The sequence below is a fragment of the Nerophis ophidion genome, linkage group LG06 (assembly GCF_033978795.1).
Source record: "Nerophis ophidion isolate RoL-2023_Sa linkage group LG06, RoL_Noph_v1.0, whole genome shotgun sequence".
In the NCBI taxonomy this organism is placed as follows: domain Eukaryota; kingdom Metazoa; phylum Chordata; class Actinopteri; order Syngnathiformes; family Syngnathidae; genus Nerophis; species Nerophis ophidion.
In genome coordinates this window covers 38730078-38756604 of record NC_084616.1, presented here as the reverse complement: position 1 = coordinate 38756604, position 26527 = coordinate 38730078, and the positions used below count along the sequence as shown (strand labels likewise).

Below are 26527 nucleotides of genomic sequence, written 5' to 3'. Positions count from 1 at the left end.
ATAGAGTACATGACTTTACTGTTAATATTGGAGATTTTATTATGTCAACTAAAAATGTTAATGTTACAAGGGATCAAGCAACTAAAAATTCACAGGTAGCACATTAAATACTTCGATCAAACCAAGAGACAATACCATGAGCACAAAATAGAGGCACGTGTATTATTTTATAAAATAGTGTACACCACAAATGCATTCTCTGTTGCCACGTTAACCACACGTTATATGCACCAAACCGTATTTCAGGTAACTGCTTTAGAATCATAAACAAAGCGTATTAGAACAAAAAGACAGTTGCTTTACAATAATAAAGCTAAACTAATTGCATTAGCATGGAAACTCAGTCCGAGTGAAGCACGGACTGTAGAAAGCTGTGCAACAGTCAAAGCTTTGAAGAGATAGTAGACCTGCATCCGGCATTTCTTACAACTAACTTTTGGTGTCTTTTGCCAGGGTTTCAGTCCTGGCGGTTAATTTTGTCCTAAAAAAAAACAGACAGGACAGAGGAAAAATACAGTTGAGCCTTTAGTAATTTAAGTGCCTAACATTTGCTGTTATCCTTTGCTTTGTTAAAAGTAGCATTAAATCTGAGGTATATATATCTGGAATGTGGCCTTGGATGTAGTTTAAGTTACTAGAGTTAGGATGGATAGGTGGTCTGTTATTGGTGGTTAGCTTAGATTCGAATCTCTGATACAACATCTGTGTGGAGTTTGCATGTTATCATACTCCAGCGTCTCCTCACACCCCAAACACTGGTTCAGCTAACTAGAGACTTTAAATTTTGTTTAGGGTTGAGTGTAAAAAGGTTGTTTTTTTACATGTGCTCTGCAATCAACTCATGTCAAGGCTCAGGTGTCCCCCACCTCTCGCCCTGACTCATCAAGGACTGACTCATCAAGGACAGGCTCATCGTGACCGCAATAATTACAACGGACAATGCATGGATGATGGGAGAGAAACTGCTAAAATAGTTTTTTACACTGTTCTGGTAGTGGTTTACACACGTGCAAAATATATCACATTTCAAAGGGAGCACTGAATGCATACGATTAATCTTTCGCCACTGACAAAGTACTTTCATTAAAGCCTGATGTCGTACTGCCCTAAAAACAAATTTAGGTTATCCATTTGTTTCTCAGTGTCCAGCACCAGTGCAACGTGTTCCAGAGCCACACAAACATTCCAAGGTCAACAGATCAAGCGGATCGCATGTAATCATAGAGGCAGAAGAAGTGATTTTCCATAGTCCATGTTACTACATGGTGAAGTGTCTCGTGTAGTCATATTCTATTGTTGGAATGACAGCCTGGACAAACTTCAGGAAAATAAGAAGGTACCTAGAAAACCACAGTAAAGGGAAACAATTGCATTGTTTGCTAGTGGAACACAGACCATGTCGAAAGGTGAAAAGATTAAAAAAAAAAAAAAACTAAATTTGATCTTTTTGTGCAACAACAACTGAAAAGGATACATATGCACTCCAAGTTCACCACCTCCTTCAGCCACGGTCTCAATGATCTTTTTCATCACTTCAGCATGTCTGGGAAAAGGATACACCATTGTGATGATTTTGAAAAAGTTATTAGATACATTTCTTTGAAAATCAGGAACTTTCAGTTGAGTACGGAGGCGTATAACATTTTGCACATAGTAATTATACAGTGAGGAGCGGAAAGTGTGTCACATGATATGCATTAACTTGGCAATTAAATACATTCCAGCCCAGCCTTTAGTTAGTGGGAGTCATGGCTAGCGATAATGCCAAGACACCGGTGCCTGAAAGCAGACCCTCCTCCGAAAGGATGTATATTGTTAGGATTTTATTAATACTGACTAATATCGATATTCCTTATGGATGCCGATATTTACCTGTACTCTTATTGGTACTACCGGATGTATATTGTTAGGATTTTATTAATACTGACTAATATCGATATTCCTTATGGATGCCGATATTTACCTGTACTCTTATTGGTACTACCGGTATATGTAATTTGGTGTAAACAATGATGTTAAAATTTTCACTTTTATTACCATTGTATTAAAAGAGGAGCGTGTACAATGCAACAACATACCCAACAAAACTTACATAGACAAGATAGCGTAGAAGGGCTTTTTTTTATTTTTTTCGTTCTGCTCAACAGCAAATATAGCAATAAGATAAGTTCCTTCTGCTCACTCTACCTAAATTTCAATTTGAATGTTATTTTGTTTTCTCAAAGGTTCATCAATTCAATAAACATACAATTGTGCCGGATAATCATTATCTTAATTTTACAAATAAAAATTGTGATTCACAATTTTTCCAGGCTCGCATGCACGCACATACTCTTTCACACACACACACACACACACACACACACACACACACACACACACACACACACACACACACACACACACACACACACACACACACACACACGCACGCGCACGCACGCACGCACGCACGCACGCACGGAAATCCCCCCACCCCCAATATTCCTCAACAGATGTACTATTTCTTTAAGTGCAAATATCACAGAATAACTTTAATAAACATATTTGACAAAGCATGATTGTGATTTGTTGATTTCCTTCTATCAGATTCATAGCGTAGCGTGTTTATTTTGAAGCCTGAAAAGTGTGTGATTGGTTTAAGAAAGTGTCTTGACCTGTTTTGATGTCGAATGGACTGTTTACAATAAAAATTAAAAATAAAAATAAATTTCGACTGCCTGCCTACAGTCTTTCATTTCTGTTGAGCTTTTATGCTATCTTACTTACTAAACCAGTCACAGTGACAATATATATTTATGTCATCACTGCACTTTAACTGTAATCATAACACGGAAATGAAGCACCATTCATCTCTAGACAACACACGCAGCAGGCATTTGCTGCAAGGATGTCGTTTCTTCTCACAGCGAAAAACAGTCCTTTCTTGTCAGAAGAACAACTTGCTATGGTTGTGAACCTGATATTTCCATAATGTAGCCTTTGTTTTTTGCCCATTTCTGCTCGCTTGTAGCTCATCAGTAACAAGTGAACTGCAGCTAAGTCAACTGCAGCCAAGTTTCCCCTGCTACGGCCTTATGGTCAAAAAGGACACGCGTGCGTTAATCCTCATTTAAAAAATGTGTGCCGTTATTGAAGTTTATAGTTAACTCGTTATCGCGTTAACTTTGACAGCGCTAATATAATTACAATTAATTCGCATGTTGGGAGGGTGTATATTCAAGCATGTGACATGAAAATAGAGCGCGATAGAGTGACGCCAACCGGATTAGCCGGAGCAATTATTGCTTCAAAGCAACTTTATTATGTAATTTTTCCACTTTCTTGAGTGCATTAATCTTGGCCTGTGGAGTACTGGAACAAAGCGATTGACACCTGAAAGACGGTAGAGGAGGATGCTTGTTAGTCGTGGCTGTGAGTAAAGCAGTGGCTCGCACTTCAATCTGACACTTTTGAATTAAATGTTTTATTGATATTAAAAGAAGGGCTAATTTCATCTTTTTATTTTCACTATTTAAACTTTATATATGTTTTAGTGCGATGTCAGACACATTTGTAAGTAAATATACTGTGTCAAAATTAGGAAAAAAAACTGTACCGTCACATACAGTATACAAGGATGTACTGAAAAAAGGAAGACATGAGATGGCTAAATCCTACCTTGGACTCCAAATGCTTACTAAATGTATCAAAAACCCCAAAATGTATCAAGTTAACTTTGAGTACTAGGGATGTCACGGTATGAACATTTCTTATCACGGTTATTGTGATCAAAATGACCACGATTATGGTTATTATTATCATGGTGATTTTAAATGTGCTCAAAACTTTTAAAAAAAACTACCTATACTGAAATCTTTTAACCAAGTTTTATTTTAAAAAACCCCCACAAACACATTCAAAATGATAATACGTACTTCGAGTAAAAAGTTGAATTTACATATGTACGCAACACAAGCATTATAAACAAAGTAATATGGCAAAAAAAACAAAAACACTTTCGATAAATAAAAATTGTCGTGAAAATTTCGCAAAACTGCACCTTATGGACATAAGACATAACTGCTATTTTTGTCCAGATAGATACAAATAGTGTTCAGATATGAAGTCCAGTCTTAGACATTGGATAGCACAAATATGGGAAGAATAATTAAGATTATTTTTATCAATATTGAAATCACAATTATTAAGGATTATTAATTATGTTTGGTAAAACAGTGTTGGGGTGTGAAAGCTGCACCATCATGCAATTTGTAATATTTGATAAAAAATGGTCTAGATAAACGTTACCTTTATATTTAAAGACTAATATTTGTGTTATTGTTCATTAGTATCAGCATGTCAGCTTTTTTTATTACATGATGCCTTTATCTCTATTTTTAAATTAAAGTATTGTTTCAGTTATGCACATACATTTACATCAGGGGTCTCAAACTTGCGGCCCGCGGGCCAATTGCGGCCCGTGAGACGTTATTTTGCAGCCCGCACTTTGATATGACAATTTAATGTTGGTGCGGCCCGCAAGTTTAATATTAACGGTGCTTGACAGCGTCATCCTTGTTCCCAATTTTCCCGGAAGTTCCCCTGAATTTCAGGGCAACCATTTTCTCGAAATTTCGGCCGATTTTTATCCTATCAACAGTATTCATGGGGCGCCATAATGGCGCTGCCTTTAGCGCCCTCTACATCATGTATGGAGAGCGTGCAAGCCCAATTACATGTTGCAAATGGTTATGCAGTTCGCACGTGTGATATTGCAAGACATTTGATCAACAGCTACACAGGTCACACTGAGGGTGGCCGTAAAAATACTTTGACACTGTTACAAATATGTGCCAGACTGTGAATCCACACCAAACAAGAATGACAAACACATTTCAGGAGAACATCCGCACCGTAATAAAACAAACGCAACAGAACAAATACCCAGAATCCCATTCAGCCATAACTCTTCCGGGCTACAATATACACGCCCCTGCTACCACCAACCCCCCACACCCCCACCCTCCCTACTTGCGTCGGTTGAGGTGGTGTATGTATCCAGGGAGAGATAGGGCTGCAAAGTGTTCTGGGTATTGGTTCTCTTGTGTTTGAGTTGTGTTAGGGTGCGGATGTTCTCCCAAAATGTTTGTCATTCTTGTTTGGTGTGGCTTCAAAGTATGGCCCATATTTGTAACAGTATTAAAGTTGTTTATACAGCCACCCTCAGTGTGACCTGTATGGCTGTTCACCAAGTACGTCTTGCAGCCATTAATATTGTACTGCACAAGTCTCGCACAACATGATCCAAAGCTGTCACTATGGTTATGTGATGTAAAAGCGTACGCGATGACAAGTCGTAGAACAGTAGTCCTTTTATTGAGAGTACGCGAACCCCTGGGGGTACGTGAAGATATGCCACGGAACAGGTAAGATTAATTCAAACTATTCTAAAAAATAGCAGCGATTCATTAATGCTGTATAAATATATTCATTGGATGATACTTCGACAAAATATGAATGTAAGTTCATTAACTGTGAAAAGAAATGCAACATTGCAATGTTCAGTGTTGACAGCTAGATTATGTGGACATGTTTCATAAACATTGATGTTAAAGATATCTTTTTTTGTGAAAAGATGTATAGAATTAAGTTCATGAATCCAGATGGATCTCTATTACAATCCCCAAAGAGGGCAGTTTAAGTTGATTATTACTTTTATGTGTAGAAATCTTTATTTATAATTGAATTACTTGTCTTTCAACAAGTTTTTTAGTTATTTTTGTATATTTTTTTTCAAATAGTACAAGAAAGACCACTACAAATGGGCAATATTTTGCACTTTTATACAATTTAATAAATCAGAAACTGATGACATAGTGCTGTATTATACTTCTTTATCTCTTTTTTCCAACCAAAAATGCTTTGCTCTGATTAAGGGGTACTTGAATTAAAGAAATAAACACAGGGGGTACATCACTGAAAAAAGGTTGAGAACCACTGTTGTAGAGGACGTTAAGGCAGTGCAGTCACGGCAGCCCTTAATAATGTCGGCCGGGTGAAATTTGGGAGAAATTCGGGAAAATGGTTGCACCGGTAGATTGTCGGGAGGTGCACTGAAATTCAGGAGTCTCCCGGAAAAATCATGAGGGTTGGCAAGTATGTTGCTAGGGCGGGAAAGCCATTCATAGAAGGTGAATTCATTAAAAACTGCATGTTAGATTTTTTTAAGAAATCTTTTCTTGCGGCCCATCCTCACCCAGATTCTGCATCCAGTGGCCCCCAGGTAAATTGAGTTTGAGACCCCTGATTTACGTTTACTAATGGGTATACATGTACATACTGTATCTGGATAGATCCATTGGGAATTTGAGCAGAAATTGTATTAATTATACACCATAAAACATTAACAAATTGCTGTGTTACATGAATGATTATTAAAGTAATTACATTGTGGAATGAAAAAAAAACAAGTAATGTCAACATCATAGTGCTTATTTTTTGATATCCAAATAAACCACAAAACAGTTTGGCTAACAAAGATAAAGTTAAATAAACAAGCTTTGTTCTTCAACAATCATATTCTTTAGTGCAACAATTTGGCCAAGAAAAATTAACAGGTAATACCTTTCACTCTGAGTGTTACACAAGCCTCCTCTCTTCCTGTTTTTAGATCTCTCTTAAAAACATACTTTTATTCTTTGGCTTTTAACACTAAGTGATATCCATCCTGCAATGGCGCCCCATTATACACCTGCTGTGAACCTGTTTTTATGTTTTATTTATTTATCTTTTATCATGTTCTGTTTGTGTTGTGTTGTTTGCTCGGTCCTCGTATTATCTTTTAACCTGCCCATTGTACAGCACTTTTCATTTTAAATGTGCTTTATAAATAAAGTTGATTTGATTTGACTTATAATACACCATCTTTGTTCCTCAACGACAACTCTGCCTGCGTTCAGTTCGATGTGATGACACAACTTTTTAGCTAATATCGATGTTATTGGAACACTAACAATGTTAGTAGTTAAAGTGAAGGATGAGTGACCAGACCAGTCAACAAAATTAAGACTTTATAAACAAATTGTTAAAACGTTCCCGACACATCACATGCTGCATGGTAACTCAGTCCAAGCAGCTGACGGACGGCCGCAAGTTGCACTTTTGATATGAAACCGCAACATCAAATATTTTTTCTCCTCCAACAGCATTGCGCTCTTAAACGCACAGAGATTGAAATTAAGTGCAACGAAGCAATTGTATAGGTCAGTGGTTCTCAAATGGGGGTACGCGTACCCCTGGGGGTACTTGAAGGTATGCCAAGGGGTATGTGAGATTTTTTTTTAATATTATAAAAATGACAACAATTCAAAAATCCTTTATAAATATATTTATTGAATAATACTTCAACAAAATATGAATGTAAGTTCATAAACTGTGAAAAGAAATGTGACAATGCAATATTCAGTGTTGACAGGTAGATTTTTTTGTGGACATGTTCCATAAATATTGATGTTAAAGATTTATTTTTTTGTGAATAAATGTTTAGAATTATGTTAATGAATCCAGATGGATCTCTATTACAATCCCCAAAGAGGGCGCTTTAAGTTGATGATTACTTCTATGTGTAGAAATTGTATTTATAATAGAAACACTTGTTTTTTTTTCAACAAGTTTTTCTTTATTTGTATATCTTTTTTTCCAAATAGTTTAAGAAAGACCACTACAAATGAGCAATATTTTGCACTGTTATACAATTTAATAAATCAGAAACTGATGACATAGTGCTGTATTTTACTTCCTTATCCCTTATCAACCAAAAATGTTTTGCTCTGATTAGGGGGTACTTAAATTAAAAAAATGTTCGCGGGGGTACATCACTGAAAAAAGGTCAAGAACCACTGGTATAGGTATTAATTAATTATACTCAGTTTACTTAGAGGGAATATTTTTAAAGCAAAGTCTATGTAGTCGCCGCCACATTTTCTTGAGCCTAACGGCACTAATGGGCATGCGCTGTGGCACTCCAGTTTTCAGGAAAGTAAGGAGTGTTGAGTAAAATTAATTGATAAATGACGGTATTATTGATGGTCTGGAATTGATAAATACTACCAGATCCCTTGACTCTGGCTCTTTGTATTTGGTGAAGTATGTCTACTATGAGCAGTGTACATTAACAGGTATCACTCCTGTTTATTTTTGTCCCACAATTCTACTGACCTGCAGGGGTGAACAGAGCACATGGCTGGCGGGGGAAGGTTTGGATGGTTCTCAATGGTGACAGTCTTTTTCACATGGTCCTGGCTGATGTCCTCATACATTTGCTCCACAGACAGAGGCTGCCTGTCCTGAAAGATACCACAACAACTTGATCAAAGTAGAAATACATTGTGTATCGTTCAAGACAATAATGCCCAAGCTTTGCTCCAGCACACCTTAACATGGTTGAGAAATAAGTTAACAAGTGTAAAATAAGTGAAAGAGCTAGGATTGAATGTGAACAACAATACAATAATGTACAGTGCACATAGCAGACAGTTACATACTTCTCCATATCCAAAGAGCCAGAGTCGAGGGGTCTGGTAGTATTTATCATATGTAATGTAAAGGTCATATGTTCTCGTTTGAAGGATAGCATCTTCATTTCCAGGCTCAACTTTAGCTTTGGCTTCCAACAATTTACTGGTGTCCAAGGTTGCCTGGAGAGAAGACACAGTGAGAGCACCTCGACAACTAACCTTTCACACAAAGTGAAACAAGCAAGGTTACCTCATCAGTTTCCAGTAAGCCACTTTCTTCATATTCTGCAAGGACGACACAAGCGCAAAGACAGTGCAACAATGAGACTTGATAAAAGAACATCATTTAAATTTATGCACCACCTAGGGGAGTAACAGTATACTAAAACCACGGTTCGGCACATATCTTGGTTTTAAAGTAGCGGTTCGGTTCGATTTTAGTTCCAAAACATAATATATTACTTGGCTTTGGGCAAAAAAACGTTCTTTTTTTTTTTTTAAAGGAAACATAAAAACTGTAAACTACCATCTCCAATGAATCGAACTTTTAGAGAAGGAACGTTTCATATTGCCTGAAGTGCAGCACTGTTCCAGCTCTACTGAACAATGGTGGCAGTCTTGTCTTATCCACTAAATATTTGACGCTACGTATTTCACGGGATGGCACAATTTTCAAAAACATGAGTCTAATAACGGAAGTGGGTCTCGATTGTCATTGGCACTATTGCTAGCAATGACTGCCACTAGCCAAACACTGGACTATATTGGACAGTGGTAGCCCGGATTTTGAATGCCCCACTTTTTGTATGATTTGGTTTTCGGGTAAAAAAAAATTTTGCCAAACTTTTGCCCTAGTTGTTGTATACTAGTATACAAACAAGATTGTTTGCTAGTGTATAATTTTTTGGAATTGTGTCCCCAAACAAAATCCCATTTGTTGGTGAATCAGTATCTGTGATTTTCTTATAGAGTATGACTGCAAAATAAGCCAGTGGCCAAAGACAGTTGTCAGTGCCAATACCCTGATAAAGAAGGTGAGAAAACAATTAAATCCATTAAAATAACTTGTAGCAAAGTACATTGGTGTCCGTATAGCTCTACTCTACTCTCCTCTCCTCCCTCAGTAGGTGTGCATTACATGTTAATTTAACCATTTTTTTGTCATTTATATTTAGTTTGCATTATTTTCTGCATATACATATTTTGTTCTGTATAAAACATGTGAATAATTGGACTTGCAATATTTTAATTGTTTTCGTATAATTTGGATTGCTTTTAGTTTGGCCGACGTGGCTCAGATGGTAGAGCGGCCGGCCAGAAACTTGAGGGTTCCTGGTTCGAATCCAACTTCCGCCATCCTCATCACTGCCTTAGTGTCTTTGGGGAAGACACTTCACCCACCTTGCTCCTAGTGCCACCCACACTGGTATAAATATAGCGTAAATGTAGATAATGAGTTTCTTCCTACTGTAAAGCGCTTTGAGTCAGTAGAGAAATAGCTGTATAAATATAAAACTCTCTTCACTTTGAACTAGGAATTTCAAACTCCCGGCTTGTGAGACAATTGGAGCCCCCGAGACAATATTTTGCTACCCCCACCTTAATATAAAAGACTAATGTTAGTGCGGCCCACAAGTTTGATATGAATTGCACTTTACTGTGTTGTGTGTGTGTGGTGCTCAATAAACCAACTAATCACGGTGTGGTATATGTGGTATCAGAAAACACGATGAGCAGGAAAACACGGGTTGCCAGGATGAGCAGGAAGGCGCACAGTGTCCGCCAGCAATAACAGTCCCCAAAAACCCGGACCAATTATATGGTCAAACCATTTGTAGGCCATTATTCTTGATTTGCATCGCGCTATTTGCATTGTAATTGCATTTACGATGTATATTTTTATGTGATTTAATTTGTCATTTATTACTACATTACAACAAGACAGTGTCATTTCCCCTTCTTTTTCGAGTAACAGCACAGTGGATAACATTCCGAGAGCAGTCCCCTTTTTGCACATGCAATCCCGGTATGAAATGCCATGGTGTTCATGTCATTATGAAAGACTACATTTAGCAGACTCAGGAAATTAAGTTCTCCGAGCATCGAGACATTCTCTGTGCATTGGCAAGTCACGAAAGTGGCACCAAGTGGAATAAAAATATATTCCACATTCCCAAACATATATTTAATTATTTTCTTATCAATTCTTAATTTGTTCATGTAGTTTTCATCTTGTGTTGAAAATAAATATGAAGACATTTGAAAAAATTTGAATTTTTTCAACAAAGCTTTTCTTGTGGAATACTTGATGCGGCTCGGTCCCACAGAGACTCTGCCTGGGTGCCTCCAGCGGCATTACTGATGCCACATTAAAATTACTGATGACAATTGAGGTAGTATTGTATATTGGCTAGATGCGTGACGCAAGGCACACTTCCAAACCCTTTCTCAATGTGTACTTAGTGCTAAATATGTATGCCTGTGTACCAAAAAGTACGATTACAAATGCACATACCCTTGCACCCGTATTACCTTCCATATCCGCTGCCTCTCCATCTTCATCATCTTCATCATCATCACAACTTGCTGCAGATCCGGTATTCATATTATTGTCCTGAAATCAAGTCAATATACTGAAACATAGCTAGCATTTCATATTAAATACCAAACAAAAACAGAAAAACTTTTAAATACCTTATTATTGTCCAGGGAAATTTCCTGTACAGCGTCCATGACACCTATCACACCTAGAAACAATGAACACTAAAGTTATGAACTTATTCTAACAAAGACTATTCCAAACATAAAGCCAGATATCAAAAGGTATTAAGTCCTTAGTCTTTCTTTAGATTGGCAAATGAGTCTTATCTGTACTGTTAAGTTCAAATTTGAATGACAATAAAAAAGGAAGTCTAAGTTAAAATGCTGTAACCAATTTTAGGGATTGTCAAACAAGAACATAGCGAAAGTCGAACGTGCTTAAGCATCAAGCCCCAGTCCAATGTGTTGTTCTTGTCACTACAAGCTGCCCACTTAAAGTAATGTGGACATACATGGCCAAATGCATTGGTCGACATGAAATTTGAGAGCAAAATAAGAGGTAACTTCTATGGAAAATCGGTCCATTTATGTCGACATGTGTAGCAGACGGCGTAATGTCAATTTTATCATTATCGCTTAGCAAAGTAAAATGACAACAGCAACATAATACTGTCTAGTTATACAGCATTAAAAAGCGCACATAGGTACTTCCTGTTCAGCGCAACGTAAGCATAAAAAAACACAATTGGCAGTCGATACCTTCTAACAAATGCACTGACCAAATGCACCCATTACATTTGTTTTAGCCTTGTTAGACATTGAAGAACAAAGATTAGCAGATTTACTCAAGCTTTACAGCATCCCGTCATACGTACAAGAGATATATTAAATAAGAGTATTACATACAGTATAAGAAAAGAGATTAATGACTGTATATAAAACCTAATGGAGGTCTTTAGATGTTTATTTAACAGCTTTATAGGCGGAATACAGTGGCTCCCATTCGCTCCATTGTAAGTGGACTTTTGATCACATTTATTTAATATTTAGAATTTTAAAAAAAAAACATACATCATCATGTCTCTCATGATGATTGTGAACAATAGGCAAAATTAAAAAAAACTGCAGTTCCCTTTAAACAAATGGGTTATTCATAGAAAAATAACTTAAATGGTCTTTAAATAGAAATGGAAAAATTCAAGAAAAAACCTTTAGCTGTTAACTGGCTGTCAAGCTTATTAGCACAATAAACACACGACAGGACTGCTTGTATAGGAGATTACATTAGAGATATCAATGTCAGAACAGGACACCCCTCGTGCAAAAAAAAACACTATGTATGCCAGTACAAAACTGGTTTAGAGATCATTTCAGGAACAAAAAGTTTTATCCACAAACTCAAACATTTGAAGAAAAAGTTCCTGTCGAGGTTTTTCAAGCAACGATGTTTCTGAGAAGTTGACTTTGAGAAACTGCACTAGGACCTTGAGACCGAGAGGGCAAACATCTTAAAGACAATCAAGTTAGTCCCAGTTGTTGCAATTCAACTCCTCAGATAATAAGAAGGTACATTCAAAAAGATTGAAATATAAAAAAAACCCTTTTTCGTCATTAACTTAGTAGGTAAATTCCATCTTCCAATCTGTACCAAATGTTCAGTCACATCGTCATCGTCATACCTGCGAGTTCGCATTGTGGGTGAAATCCATCCCGCGAAGCACGTGAGCCGCAAAGGTGTGACACTATCTCTAGCGAGGTGTACTAACTAGGGTTGTGCCGATCCGATATTTGGATCGGATCGGCCGCCGATATTTGCCAAAAAATGCGTATCGGCAAGGCATGGGAAAATGCCGATCCAGATCTAGTTTTAAAAAATCCGGTCCGTGTTTTCCAACGCACCGATTTAAATAATACATTCTACTCTTCTGCTGCTCCCTACGCTCCGTTACGCATTTTCCAGCACACCTTCAACACATCCACAGGTCTGTGTTCTAACTGTTAAGACGGCCGTGTGAATTAAAAGTTACGGTACAAATGTCAGCTGTGTGGGATGATATTACCCTACAAAACAAAAAAGATGAAGAGGTGGCGTGCAAAACATGCCACATTAAAGTCAAGCGTGGTGGTAAAGTTGTAAAACATTTTAATGACTCTTGAGAGTTAGAGGCTTTTTAGCACTCATCATTAATGAACACAGGAGCAGGCTGACACCTGAGCATCTTAAAGTGCTCGTCTTTGTTAGAAGAATCTCCCCATTATGCATGGACTTCAATTGTTTGCCCGCCCCTGACTGGGGCAAACAATTGAAAGGAGTGTGTAGATAGTTTTTCTTTTTTTTTTTTTTTTTTAAGTGTACACTTGTTCAAGAGCAAGTATTGATGCTGAGTTATAAACATTTTATCCCACTCAGGTTGTTTGTGTGTTTTGCTTTTTTTAAATAATGTTTACAGCATTATTTGGACTTTATACTGTTCCCTTTTTTCTGTTTAATGATACCATTTCTGTTTGTCATGTATATTTTTTTCTATTTTGTGTTTATCCTTGAATACCAACCATTGTGTATTATTCAAACTCACCTAATTCAGCTGGCTAGTTGTTATAAAGAGTACTAAAACCCTTTTCAACATAAATCTGACAACTAAGTAGGCTAAATAACTTTAAACTTTAATACATGCTCGGATAGGCCAGTATCGGCCAGTGTCGGTATCGGATCGGAAGTGCAAAAACAATATCGGATCGGATCGGAAGTGCAAAAACCTGGATCGTGACATCCCTAGTACTAACGAGATTTGAATGAAGCCAGTATATTTTCAAAATGCTGTCTTTCAACATCTATGCTAGTACTGGCCATATTTTTGTTATCTTCTTTCTTCTGTGCCCGGTACAACAATTTTAAGATGCACTTGTGTAGACAGGGGATTTCTGGGGGTTACTTTGACATACAGTATAGTATGTTGACTTCTCCTTCTGTAGGCCATAATATTCACTGGCTGGTTTGCATGGTGAAGAGAAGTCAGTAACACATATTTTATTTTAAAAATCTATTCGTTTGCACTCAATAATATTTTACTAATTTTGTTGGGAAGATGTTTCCACATGGCTGAGATGATTAAGGAACGACAGGACACGCTGCTGTGACACACCCTCCCATCGCGCACTTTTGGCCGTATAAAATCTCGCTATCAGCCCTGGTGATACTTGCGGGAATTTAGACATGGCGCGTGCTGGCAAGCGCCGCCCAGTAGGTGTAGTGCTGCTTTTGCAAAGGTAATGATCCTTCAGCAGGTTCTACACTAAAACTATGACTAAAATGACAACTTTTAATTCTTTCATTTAGTCAAGTATGATGTCTTCTTGGCCCTGCACCAACTGGTTTAATTGTGAAAATCTTAAGTCAAAAACAGGCCTACTAATTACAGCAGTCACAGCAAGAAGATCAGCTCTCATCTAAGAGAAATGAAATCGTTATTAAAACACTCTTCAAGGACAACATAATTATTACACTTATTTAGTCATATAACACAGGGGTCCCCAACCTTTTTGTATCCGCGGACCGGTCAACGCTTAATAATCTGTCCCGCGGCCCGGGGGTGTCCTTTTTTTTTTTTTTTGTATTATTTTTTTTTTCTTCTTTGTCAGGAAAAAGGGACGTTTTTGTCATGAAAAAGGGAGGTTTTTGTGGTTGGTGCACTAATTGTAAGTGTATATTGTGTTTTTTATGTTGATTTAATAAAAAATTTAAAAAAAATCTTTTTTTTTTTTTTAATAACAAATTCTTCTGCGGCCCAGTACCAATCGGGCCGCGGCCCGGTACCGGGCCACGGCCCGGTGGTTGGGGACCACTGATACAACACACTCGACACAATAATGAATGCCACTGTTTACAAATGAGGCTGTCAAGCGCATTGCATAACTATTAGTGTTCAGACACCAACGTAGTCATTCTTTTTAAAACAATTTCATTCACATACACCTTATGACTAAAGATGTCCGATGATGGCTTTTTTGCCAATATCCGATATTCCGATATTGTCCAACTCTTAATTACCGATACCGATATCAACCGATACAGATATATACAGTCGTGGAATTAACACATTATTATGCCTAATTTTGTTGTGATGCCTCACTGGATGCATTAAACAATGTAACAAGGTTTTCCAATATAAATCAACGCAAGTTATGGAAAAAAATGCCAACATGGCAGTGCCATGTTTTTTTTTTTTTTTTTAACATGCCTCAAAACAGCATCTTGGAGGGGCAGGAGGGTGTGTATATTGTATCATCCAGGCAGAGTTAGTGCTTAAGGGGTTTTGGGTATTTGTTTTGTTGTTTATGTTGTGTTACGGTGCAGATGTTCTCCCGAAATGCGTTGCATTCACCTGTGTGTGTGTGTGTGTGTGTGTGTGTGTGTGTGTGTGTGTGTGTGTGTGTGTGTGTGTGTAAAGCCGTAGATATTATGTGACTGGGCTGGCACAAAAAGGCAGTGCCTTTCAGGTTTATTGGCGCTCTGAACTTCTCCCTACGTCTGTGTACACAGCGGCGTTTTAAAAAGTCATGAATTTTACTTTTTGAAACAGTTACCAATAATTATGAAACAGATATCGATAATTTCCGATATTATATTTTAACGCAATTATCTGCCAATAATATCGGCAGTCCGATATTTTCGGACATCCCAGTTAACATACCCCACTGAGAACGTAGGAGCTAAATGATTCTAACACTAATAATAAAACCAACACAGTAGAGTAACATGTCCCACTTGTCAGATGTGCCTTGACTTAAATTTACCCTAAAAACAGAAAACAGAGACGTCAACTGCTGCACAAACAATTGGTGCATTCTCATCGTCGTTAGATTTGGAAATCAGTTTGATAATTTAGCCTCAGTCATTTTAATATAGCTGCAGATTGAAAAGTAAGTCAACAGATAAGCAATATCATCAGACCTGCATGGTGGTAAGTGTCCACCCAGCCCCCGTCACCGTCATCTTCCTCGATAATGGCCTCCAACTCATCCGAGTATTCCATCTGTTTACAGCGCTTATAACATGGAACTGTAAAACCACAGAGAGAAGTGCAAACAATCAGAATGCTAAAAGCATTTATCAAAAAAAGATGGAGCTGAAGAGGTGCCATCAGAAAAACTGTTAATATTCTGCTTCGCCTTACTGGAAAGAACCCATACAGGGTTTAATATTTATATTTCACTTCATTATTACTGTATTTTCTAAGCATGTACTAGAGCTGAACAATTAATTGTATTTGCATAATCGCGATGTGACAAAAAGCAGTTTAATAGCCACAAAGGCTGCAGTCATGTGACAACCGAGCAAGCAGGCAGAAAAGTATACTTTGTAATATTTTGTGTGGTTTTGGGCTACAATGATTACCCGTATCAAAACTTAAAGGACTTCAACATTTCCCCAACAGTATCAAATAAAAGACTTTAAAAATTTTAAAATATAGTCAAACAATTTTGAGAAACATAAATGCTATTAAATATTTTTCATAAAGTGTTCAACCCTAACATGTAACGTCTTTACAAATGCTTACTTTGATTTTAAATATGCTTACAAATGTTTTTTGATTTGTTTTAAGGCTTTGGGGAGGGACTATGTTGGTACATTTGTAGGTACTGATCAAATTTTTTCGGTAATGCCAAAGCAATTCACTGAAATCAAACGGTACAATGTTCCAATATCTTTGTTACAAATGAAGTCCTGCCCTGAAGCAGGCACCGACTCAAGCAATTGCCAAGCAAACAGGCATATTTGTAGGTCTGCCACTCACTAATGTGCATGCCAACAAAGAAAAGCATGTCCGATAGAAAACATGCCCCACTTTTCAAAACGCGCTAGTTTGATGCAATTGCATATGCCACACACATGCTACTGATTACATCACCGATCTTACATCATAACTCCAAATTTGGTAATCAAACGTACAACTAAGATGCACGTTACAAAACTACAGAATACTGCTTTGTCGGGCTTAATAAAAGACAAGACTGACAAATTCAACTTAATGTCAAACAATACTTCTTGACTACAGCAACACAATGAGGACAAACTGAAATTAATGCATTAGACTTAAGAGTTATAAGAAAACGATATACCAACTAAACATCACAGTTAACAATATGAGCTTAGTGGTAAATAAAAAAGAAAAATCATTTGTTATTAAACAAATTAACATTTAATACAACATGAACACACACAAAAGTACCAAAAATTGGTACCGTAGAGTACTGGTATCTGTTCCCTTCTACCAGTACTGTGTGGGTATAAATGTGAAAGGTTACGGTAAGTAAGGTTAAGTTATGAAGGTTTAATCTGATGTTTAAAGTGGGTGGTAGCTATTTTGCTGATTTTCACAAATTGCTCTTGGTTTTAGCACATAAAAGTTGGGATGGAGGATGAAACACTAACTTGTGATATATATACCTGTTACGCAGGTAGAGTGTTTTGGATATAGAATAGAATAGGTGTCTGCTAAAGTTCTTTTAATTGGATCAGTGACCTGCAAAATTTTGAGAAAACACTGGTCTTACCATTGCGTGTCAGGAGAAATTGCTTGTCAGGGGGCAAATACGGCTTTACTTTAACTTCTTCCCCACTGGCCCTGCGGGAACATTTTGTGTCATTAGTTTCATTTACTGAATAAGGTTATTTCATTGTACTTTTACTGTGACCAAACTAATCAATCAAACTAAGGCTGAATCTTGACTCTCCTCCTTACCTCTTGTCTGTCGGCTTTGCAAGTTCACGTCAAGCATCTGGTGCTTGACGTGAACTCTCTTGTAAGTGCCCAGGAGTGTATAGGCCCCAAAACCATGTGTGGTCCAAACCAAACGTTTTCAAACAATTGTATATAAAATGTATAAGGAACTAGTTTAAATATTGTGTTGATATTACTGAACTGCAATAGCACTACCTATGAATGAATGTAAAAATGTACCACAGTACATGTAATCGGTATAGGACAATTTCACTCATGGATGATCGGTATTGGAATCGGGAGCATAAAACTCTGATGAAAACATCTCTTGTGTATATTGTGTGGGGTGCCCACATCTGCAAGACCCTCCAAGATTTCAAATTGTATCCCATTAGGTTGAGTTTTTTCTTGCCCCGATGTGGGATCTGAGCAGAGGATGTCGTCGTGGCTTGTGCAGCCTTTTGAGTCACTTGTGATCTAGGGCTAAATGTATAAACTTTGATTGATTGATTGATGATTTCTAGTAAGTTTACTGCCTTTGTCACATACACCAAACAGCTTGAGGTGATCAAGTACCAAGAAGGGAGTGGCGTATATTTTCTAGAGAATATTGTTTTTTATTACTTGATCTTTCCCCCAAGTTTTAAGGGGTAGGGCAAAGGGGAAGGAATAAGGGCTAAAATTTAGATTCAGCCTTAATCTAAACTAGGGCTGCAACTAACGATTAATTTGATAATCCATTAATCTGTCGATTATTACTTCGATTGGTCGATTAATAATCGGATAAAAGAGACAAACTACATTTCTATCCTTTCCAATACTTTATTTTAAAAAACAGCATACTTAGACTTAGACAAACTTTAATAATCCACAAGGTAAATTGTTCTGTCACTATGTCCTTTCAACTTGCCAAATAAAACAAGGCAAGTGTTACAAAAATGTTTTTTTTTTTTTTTTATAAAGTGCACCATTGTCATGCACAATAGCAATAATTTTGCTTAGGGTAATTTCAAACCTGTCTACTACCTATTCCAACCACTCTGCAATGTTGGATGCTGAATGTCTTTCCTCTAGTGGCGTGGTCGTAAGGCAGATTGACTTCATGTTCCATTCGTCTCCAATGTAGTGGCATGTATTGCCAAGATAGGCTTCCGTGGCTACACTTGTCCACACATCAGTAGTGAAAGCAATTTGCTCTGGGTGGCTTTTATGTCAGTCTGTACTGCTTGGAATGTCTGCTCGTACTTCCTCTCCATCAGTTTGGTAAAATGGTTCCTCGAGGGAAGAGTTTAACCAGGACTGAGGACGTGAATCATTTGTCTAAAACCTTCATCCTCCACCATTGATAGTGGCCTCATGTCAGTTAGCAACATATTCAGGTAGCATCAGTCAATGCAACCGCATGCTGTGGTGTGCAGACCTTCCTTTGTACCAGGTCTCTAATGCTGTCTTGTTTCTTTCTATAATGAGAGAAACCATATTATGAATGTGTATAGTTGCAACATTTACATGTAACTCAATACATACCCAGTTGATTTAATTATTCATTTCTGACGTAAAAAACAAATACGCAATCACATTAAAAAAAACAGCTAAATTAAATTAATGGACTTTGGAGTTGCAGAATACACCAATAATGACACAGAAATGTAACTCAACAGATCAGAACTGGGTCAGATATAGTACACATTTCTGTTCTGAATAATAAAGGATTCACTTTAGGCTGCCTCTGAATAATAGCATGAAATATTCCAGCACCTTCATAACGTTTAGTTATACTAAAGTGTCTCTCAAATCTAAATATATTTATATGGCTTTTTGGGGCCCGGCTACATCGATCCATTATGAAACGAACCTGAGATATTTCTGTCCGTTAAGTTTATTTCCAAATTTTTAACCGTGCGTTTTCGCTCTCAAAACAGAGTCAAATGTGCCGCAAACATTATCAGCCCCACGTTGCAAGAAAGGGATAACATTAACGTTACTCACAAAAAAAGAGCTACCGTGCTAAACTCATGAATTCCTTTTGCCACTCATAACAACACAGAAAATGTAGTCGTCCGCTCTCCAACACGTTCCTAACACTGAAAGTTAATACACAACAGTTGCTGCAGCACTGCCTTAAAAAAAATCTCGGACACAACGGATCAATTTATCCGGACTCTGGACTTAAAGTTACGTACCGTGAGTTCTTCCCTTCATTCATGGCTCCCACATGTTTTCCTCTTCAGGCGCTCCTGCTCAGTGTCTCCATGCCACGCGAGGTCCGTGCTGCACATTTTGCAGGAAACTGTCTTTTTTTAAGTCATTAAAGTAAATTGTTCCGACACTTCAGACGACTTAGGTCGTACACTTTTCTCCATTGAAGCTATAACCTCAAGATGTTTCTCCGCTGAACTATCCGTAATGTTTCTTTGCGCCATTTTTGAGACGGCGTGGTCACGTGAGCTGCACATGACACATCATTGGCTGGCTCACTGCCACCACATGAGATGTAGCCCCAGCGCCGCGCTAGCGCTGTTTTGTACTTATTTTGATTATTGTTTTTCAGCTGTTCGTAAATGTTGCAGTTTATAAATAAAGGTTCAGGGGGGAAAAAAAATTATAAAAAATAAAATAAATACATTTATTTAAAAAAGTCTCCGTGCATGCGCATTGCATACATCCAACGAATCGATGTCTAAATTAATCGCCAACTATTTTTATAATCGATTTTTATCGATTTAATCAATTAGTTGTTGCAGCCTTAATCTAAACCAGTTAAATTATTCACTGTCAGTGCAGCAATAGTAAATATAACTTTATAAAACCTGTGTGCTTAAATGTGCTGTTGAAAATTAAAGTGATCAGGCTGCATGGTTCCTGAGGTTTCTCCAGCAGAGCATTGCACTATTATGTGAAATTTAACAATGTTGACATAACAGTGGAATGCACATTTCTGAGTCACACCCACCAAATATATCAATGACGTGTTAGGCTTTATCACAGTCAACTGATAAAGTGAGATCACAAGATTTAAAGGCCTACTGAAACCCACTGCTACCGAGCACGCAGTCTGATAGTTTATATATCAATGATGAAATATTAACATTGCAACACATGCCAATACGGCCGGTTTAGTTTACTAAATTACAATTTTAAATTTCCCGCGGAGTTTCTTGTTGAAACATCGCGGAATGATGACGCGTATCATGACGCGTGCGCGTGACGTCTCGGGTTGGAGGGGACATATTAGCCCAGCACCACACACGGCTAAAAGTAGTCTCTTTTCATCGCATAATTACACAGTAATTTGGACATCTGTTTTGCTGAATCTTTTGCAATTTGTTCAATTAATAATGGAGACTATAAAGAATAATGGTGTTGGTGGAAAGCGGTGGATTGCAGCTGCCTTTAGCACCGAAACACAGTCTGTGTTTCTTTGTTGTGAAGCTTCAACACAGAGCGGTCAAGCAAACATTTTTCTCTACGTCAAACAGCAAGTTTTTGGATGGGAAAATTGTGATATTAAGTCGGCTCTTACTGGAGACTTCAGTGGATTATGGGACTGCCTCCTGCAGCTCAAAAAGGCAGCTGTGATCTAGGCTCCTCCATTGGCTTCTCTGAGAGACACTGGCGTCCACCGCAGCCACCCGACTTTCAGGTATGACTTTACAATCACACTAAAACACTATTAAAACAATAAGCAGATAAGGGATCTTCCAGAATTATCCTAGTAAATGTGTCTAATGACATCTGAAACGGTCCCACTTTTTTATTTTTTTTTGTGCTTCACTCTAACTTTCTTAATCAACGAATCATTCATCCTTGCTGAAATTAATGGGGAAATTGTCGCTTTCTCGGTCCGAATAGCTCTTGCTGCTGCTTATAAACAATGTGAGGATGTGAGGACCCCTCACACCGGTGACGTCACGCGCACATCGTCTGCTACTTCCGGTAAAGGCAAGACTTTTTTTATTAGCGACCAAAAGTTGCTAACTTTATCGATGATGTTCTCTACAAAATCCTTTCAGCAAAAATATGGCAATATCGCGAAAGTATCAAGTATGACACATAGAATGGACCATACTTTCCCCGTTAAAATAAGAAAATCTCATTTCAGTAGGCCTTTAATACAATGGTACCTCGATTTCCATTGAAAATGGTCCAAAGAAAACCGAATCATACAAAAACAAAAGCATTTGTTTAAAAAAATAATTATGTAAATCCAAATAATCCGTTCCTGACACCAAATATTAACATAAAGCAGATTTATATATTGAAAAAGAAAAAAAAACTGTGCAAATACATACAAATGACAATTGAAATGGACAAATTAACATTTAACATTACTTTTACCACTGATGAGTGCTTGGCAAACGCGGGCAATGAGAGTGGGAAGAGTGGAGAGCCAAGCTGAGCCAACATTGTAAGAGCGGTTTGAAGTAGTGTATTTCATTATATTACCATATCATACCTATACAATTAACATGTCACATTACAGTGTACACTGTATGTTAGACGGAATAGACACACTTTGTTGCATCTCCTGTTGCCTTTTTGCTGGCCTTTATCTTCAAGTTCTACAAATGATTTTGCTGTGTGAACATGATCAAAGAAATGTTTTCCTGTAGTTTCCAGTAAATGTATTTATTTTATTTTATTCTATGGGAAGTAGTTAAGATGGGGGGCTTCACGGTGGCAGAGGGGTTAGTGCGTCTGCCTCACAATACGAAGGTCCTGAGTAGTCCTGGGTTCGATGTTTGCATGTTCTCCCCGTGAATGCATTGGTTCCCTCCGGGTACTCCGGCTTCCTCCCACCATCAAAGACATGCACCTAGGGATAGGTTGATTGGCAACACTAAATTAGCCCTAGTGTGTGAATGTAAGTGTGAATGTTGTCTGTCTATCTGTGATGGCCCTGCGATGAGGTGGCGACTTGTCCCGATTGTAGCTGAGATAGGCACCAGCGCCCCCCGCAACCCCAAAGGGGATAAGCGGTAGAAAATGGATGGATGGAAGTTAAGATGGGGAATATTGTTTATTGTCATAATGCGTGTACACTGCTGTGTCTGCTGCTTTGTATATTGCATTTATTTCAAAATGTATTCCTGGTAAGCAGTCCCTATTTTTAATCAAATAAATCAAGTTTCCAATTATAATTACAGTCGCCCCTTGCAACAGCCTGCATTGATCTTTGTGGCTCCACTCTTATCGCAGATTTTTTTAAATCACATTCTTTTCCATGCTCTAGTCAAATATCGACATGGCAATACTTGCTATACTTATTGAATTAAAAAAGACATTACAAATGTTTTTAGGTTGTGTTTTGGGCTGCTTATAGCTCAAGGACAACTTCCACATTTTTGTTCCCCGAAATGTTGCTGTAACGCGACCTTGACTGGTGGGGTTAGTGGCAACAAGGCAGTACAAAAAGTCAACAGTTAAGTAGAGGGCTTATCTTGTTTTTTCTTACATATAAGTGGCAAGAAACTTGACCGCTTTCTGCATAATTACGATAAATAAAACTTTTGACTTTCATTGTTTTTGACTCAGTTTGTCCAATTAATTATTACTATCATCTATAGTAGGGATGAGCGACTGGACGAAAAAGTATATCTCAATATATTTTTACTTAAACTTGATATTCAATATATACATCTCCATATAGTTTCCGGTGAAAGTATACATATAAAGATATTCATTTTTGAGCGAGATTAACTCAAATTGAAGCAATGACAACTGTACTGTAAACAGTTAGTGGCACTTTTATTAACCCCAGTTAGTCAAGATGGGTATTAACAGCACAGAAAATAAACTGTTTAAGTTGCACAGAATTACATAACATAAATAAAATAGAAAAATATTATTTCCACGTAAAATAAATAACATAGCTGTGCAAAAAGTCAGATAAAAAATAAACTTGCAGGCAGGCACTTTTTAATTTCCAGTTGACGATGTATTGGACTGTCACACAGGTACGGTTCTGGTCAGCGCCGAATAAATTACTTTACTTAATCGTGCAGCTATAATCTTCCTCACAATTTTTGGCAGCATTTCTCGTGCGACTCTTGGCAACTCGAGAACAGTTTTGCTTTGGCCTTACATGGTAAACAACTCAAATTAATGTTTTATCCAGACGCATACATTTGTCCAAATGTGGCCAAGTCGACGCATTGTAGGTTTCCTGGACGTCGTCTACATCGTTAAAAGAAAAATGGAAAGAAGAAAATCCCTCTACATTCTTCTACTAGTTTTTTTAAATATATAAATCCCTCGCTTGAATATACCCTCTTCTCTTCTACAACTTTCTCATCATCATTTGGGATGTCTGTTGTGATTTCCCTTCCTGGTTCCATGACCTGCCCTATGTTACCCTAATGTCAACCAATCATAAATCATCAAAGTAAAAAATCAACCAATCATGGATGTTCTTTTACGTGCAAGCCGGGGACAACAAGGAACACAACAAATAAGCTTGTGTTTGGAATTTTAACGGGAAATAAAAATATATCAATATTACGATATTTTAATAATTCATATCTTATTTAAAAATGTATCGCTATATCTTACAAACTCGATATATCGCCCAGCCCTAATCTACAGTACATATATAAAACGTGTATTATTTGGTGCTACATACATTTATGAACTATGTAGAATATCGCAATATATCATCATATTGTATCTTGACTAAAGTATCGTAATATATTTATCGGGAAGACCTTCCTAATGACCAGCGCTACTAACTATGAAAATATTTGATTTAAAATATAAAAGTATATGTTATATTTATTTATAATGATATAATTCATCTTACTTCAATTAAATGTATCTACCATTGCCAGACCCGGAACCAATTAACAGCTATAACAAGGGTTTATTTCTTTACAAAATCCTACAATTTTAACTTCCATCCATCTATTTCTACCGCTTAGTCCCTTTGGGACCTAACCCTAACCCAAATACATGCACCTGGGGATAGGTTGATTGGGAACACTAAATTGGCCCTAGTGTGTGAATGTGAGTGTTTTTACCTTCTGTCTGTCTGTGTTGGCCCTGTGATGAGGTGGCGACTTCTCCAGGGTGTACCTCGCCTTCCGCCCGATTGTAGCTGAAATAGGCACCAGTGCCCCCCGCGACCCCAAAGGGAATAAGCGGTAGAAAATGGCTGGATGGATAGAGGCGGGACATAGACCAAACCGGTGAAATAAGGTGTCCACCAACAGGTTTTAGGATTACCGCCAAGACAGGCACCAACTAAGGTATGAAAATATAGTGAGAAAACTTAACCATTTTGAATAATTTTACATCCGTTTCTTACGGTTAGTTGAGTTAGCTCTGGATTGACACGAGGACATGACAAAGGAAGTATTTGATACATCGAAGAGTTCACATGTTGTTTTTTGTCCAATCCCAGAAATACTGTGACTTAAAGTTTAAACCTGGTTTTGTAGATAAACTGAGACCATGTCTAAACTTGGTGTTTTTGACGCTGCACCAATTTCCTCAGAATTTTCAACAAACTTGAAGTGTTTTTTCCAGAGGATTATTTGTGATTTGTATGTTTTCACAATGTGCTTGTTCTATTTTTGGCCAAAGTAAACTACCTGGAGTTGTCTTTATTTTGAAGTTATCATGCCATGATTTTCCTCCTTGCAACCCCTGAGCTAAAATGAGTTTGACACCCCTGCACTAACCCCTCTGCCATCGTGCTTTAAACTTCCCATTGAAATTTCCTGAAAACTACCATCCCGTTATAACCCATTGTTTGGTGATACGATAACCTAGATAGGAAACAAAAATCTAGCAAAATGCTGATGAAAATCTTCGTTGAAAACCGAATCACACGAAAAGTGGGGAGAACGAAAACCGAAGTACCATTGTAACTTGATAACACATTTAAGCAGGTGTTTCGTTTTAGCACAGAATTATACTTACCATTTCCATGTGGGACAGTGATGGACCAAGTGATCTCCTGCAGCTACAAACTAACACACAGATAAATGTCAAAACATGGTGTGATAATGTTTTTCAGTGATAGTTTAGCGGAGGACAGATTAAATGGATTTTAACAATGTCACCTCTTCTGGTGTGATGACTCCAGTTTCTTTAAATTTGGATTCCTGTGAAACGTATTGTCAAAACAATCAAAACTTACTATGGTATATACATCACCTTCATATGCACTCAAAATAGGGGGTGTAAGTATTGAAGTGGGTCAACTGAGATAAAGCACAGCTTTCAAAATTCTGAAACGGTAACTTCACTCGTACTTGGTGGGTATTGTTAAAGGTAAAAGTACTGCGCACTTTAATCACATGTAACCCATTAATGTCAAAACATTCCCAACATTAATTTTCAACAGGATATTAAATTAGACTGAAATTAATGTCGACCATATGTGCTTTTCTGCTTTCAGTCTCTATATGCAAACGATGCAGCCCGTGTTAGCGTGCTAGCTTGTGAAGTAGGAATAAGTTTACCTTGAGAACTGGTGTGAGAAACTCGGCCACTCCGAGAGCCGTGCCTTTTACTGTGTTAATGACGTTCTGCATCTTGCAAACTCAAATAAAGGGCGTCTGACTAAAAGCATTCGGTGAGAATTGGTCTATTTGGACATTGCTTTCTCATCACAGGGTGTAGCAACATTAGCGAATCACATGACAGGTCCAAGCACTTCCGGGTAGCGTTGCCAGCTGGGAAATGACAAATGATTGTGCTAGAGCAGTGGTTCTCAACCTTTTTTCAGTGATGTACCCCCTGTGAACATTTTTTTTAATTCAA

General features: G+C 37.6%; 1 protein-coding gene across 2 annotated transcripts; it reads right to left on the bottom strand.

Moving 5' to 3' along the window:
* Nucleotides 1–14: 14 nt before the first annotated feature.
* atg3 (autophagy related 3) lies at nt 15–26445 on the bottom strand. Of its 2 annotated transcripts, none has more exons than XM_061903688.1 (12): nt 26227–26445; nt 25825–25866; nt 25682–25731; nt 17595–17665; nt 15991–16098; nt 11193–11245; nt 11031–11112; nt 8749–8783; nt 8526–8678; nt 8200–8327; nt 1475–1543; nt 15–1340 (listed from the first exon to the last, which is right to left on the bottom strand). In XM_061903688.1, exons 1-12 carry the CDS (start codon nt 26296–26298, stop codon nt 1259–1261), a joined length of 945 nt encoding a protein of 314 aa, XP_061759672.1. In that variant the 5' UTR covers nt 26299–26445; the 3' UTR covers nt 15–1258. The 2 variants fall into 2 exon arrangements, with proteins under 2 accessions (XP_061759672.1, XP_061759673.1); XM_061903689.1 differs by lacking the exon at nt 26227–26445 and adding an exon at nt 19945–20032.
* Between the last annotated feature and the right edge of the window lie 82 nt (nt 26446–26527).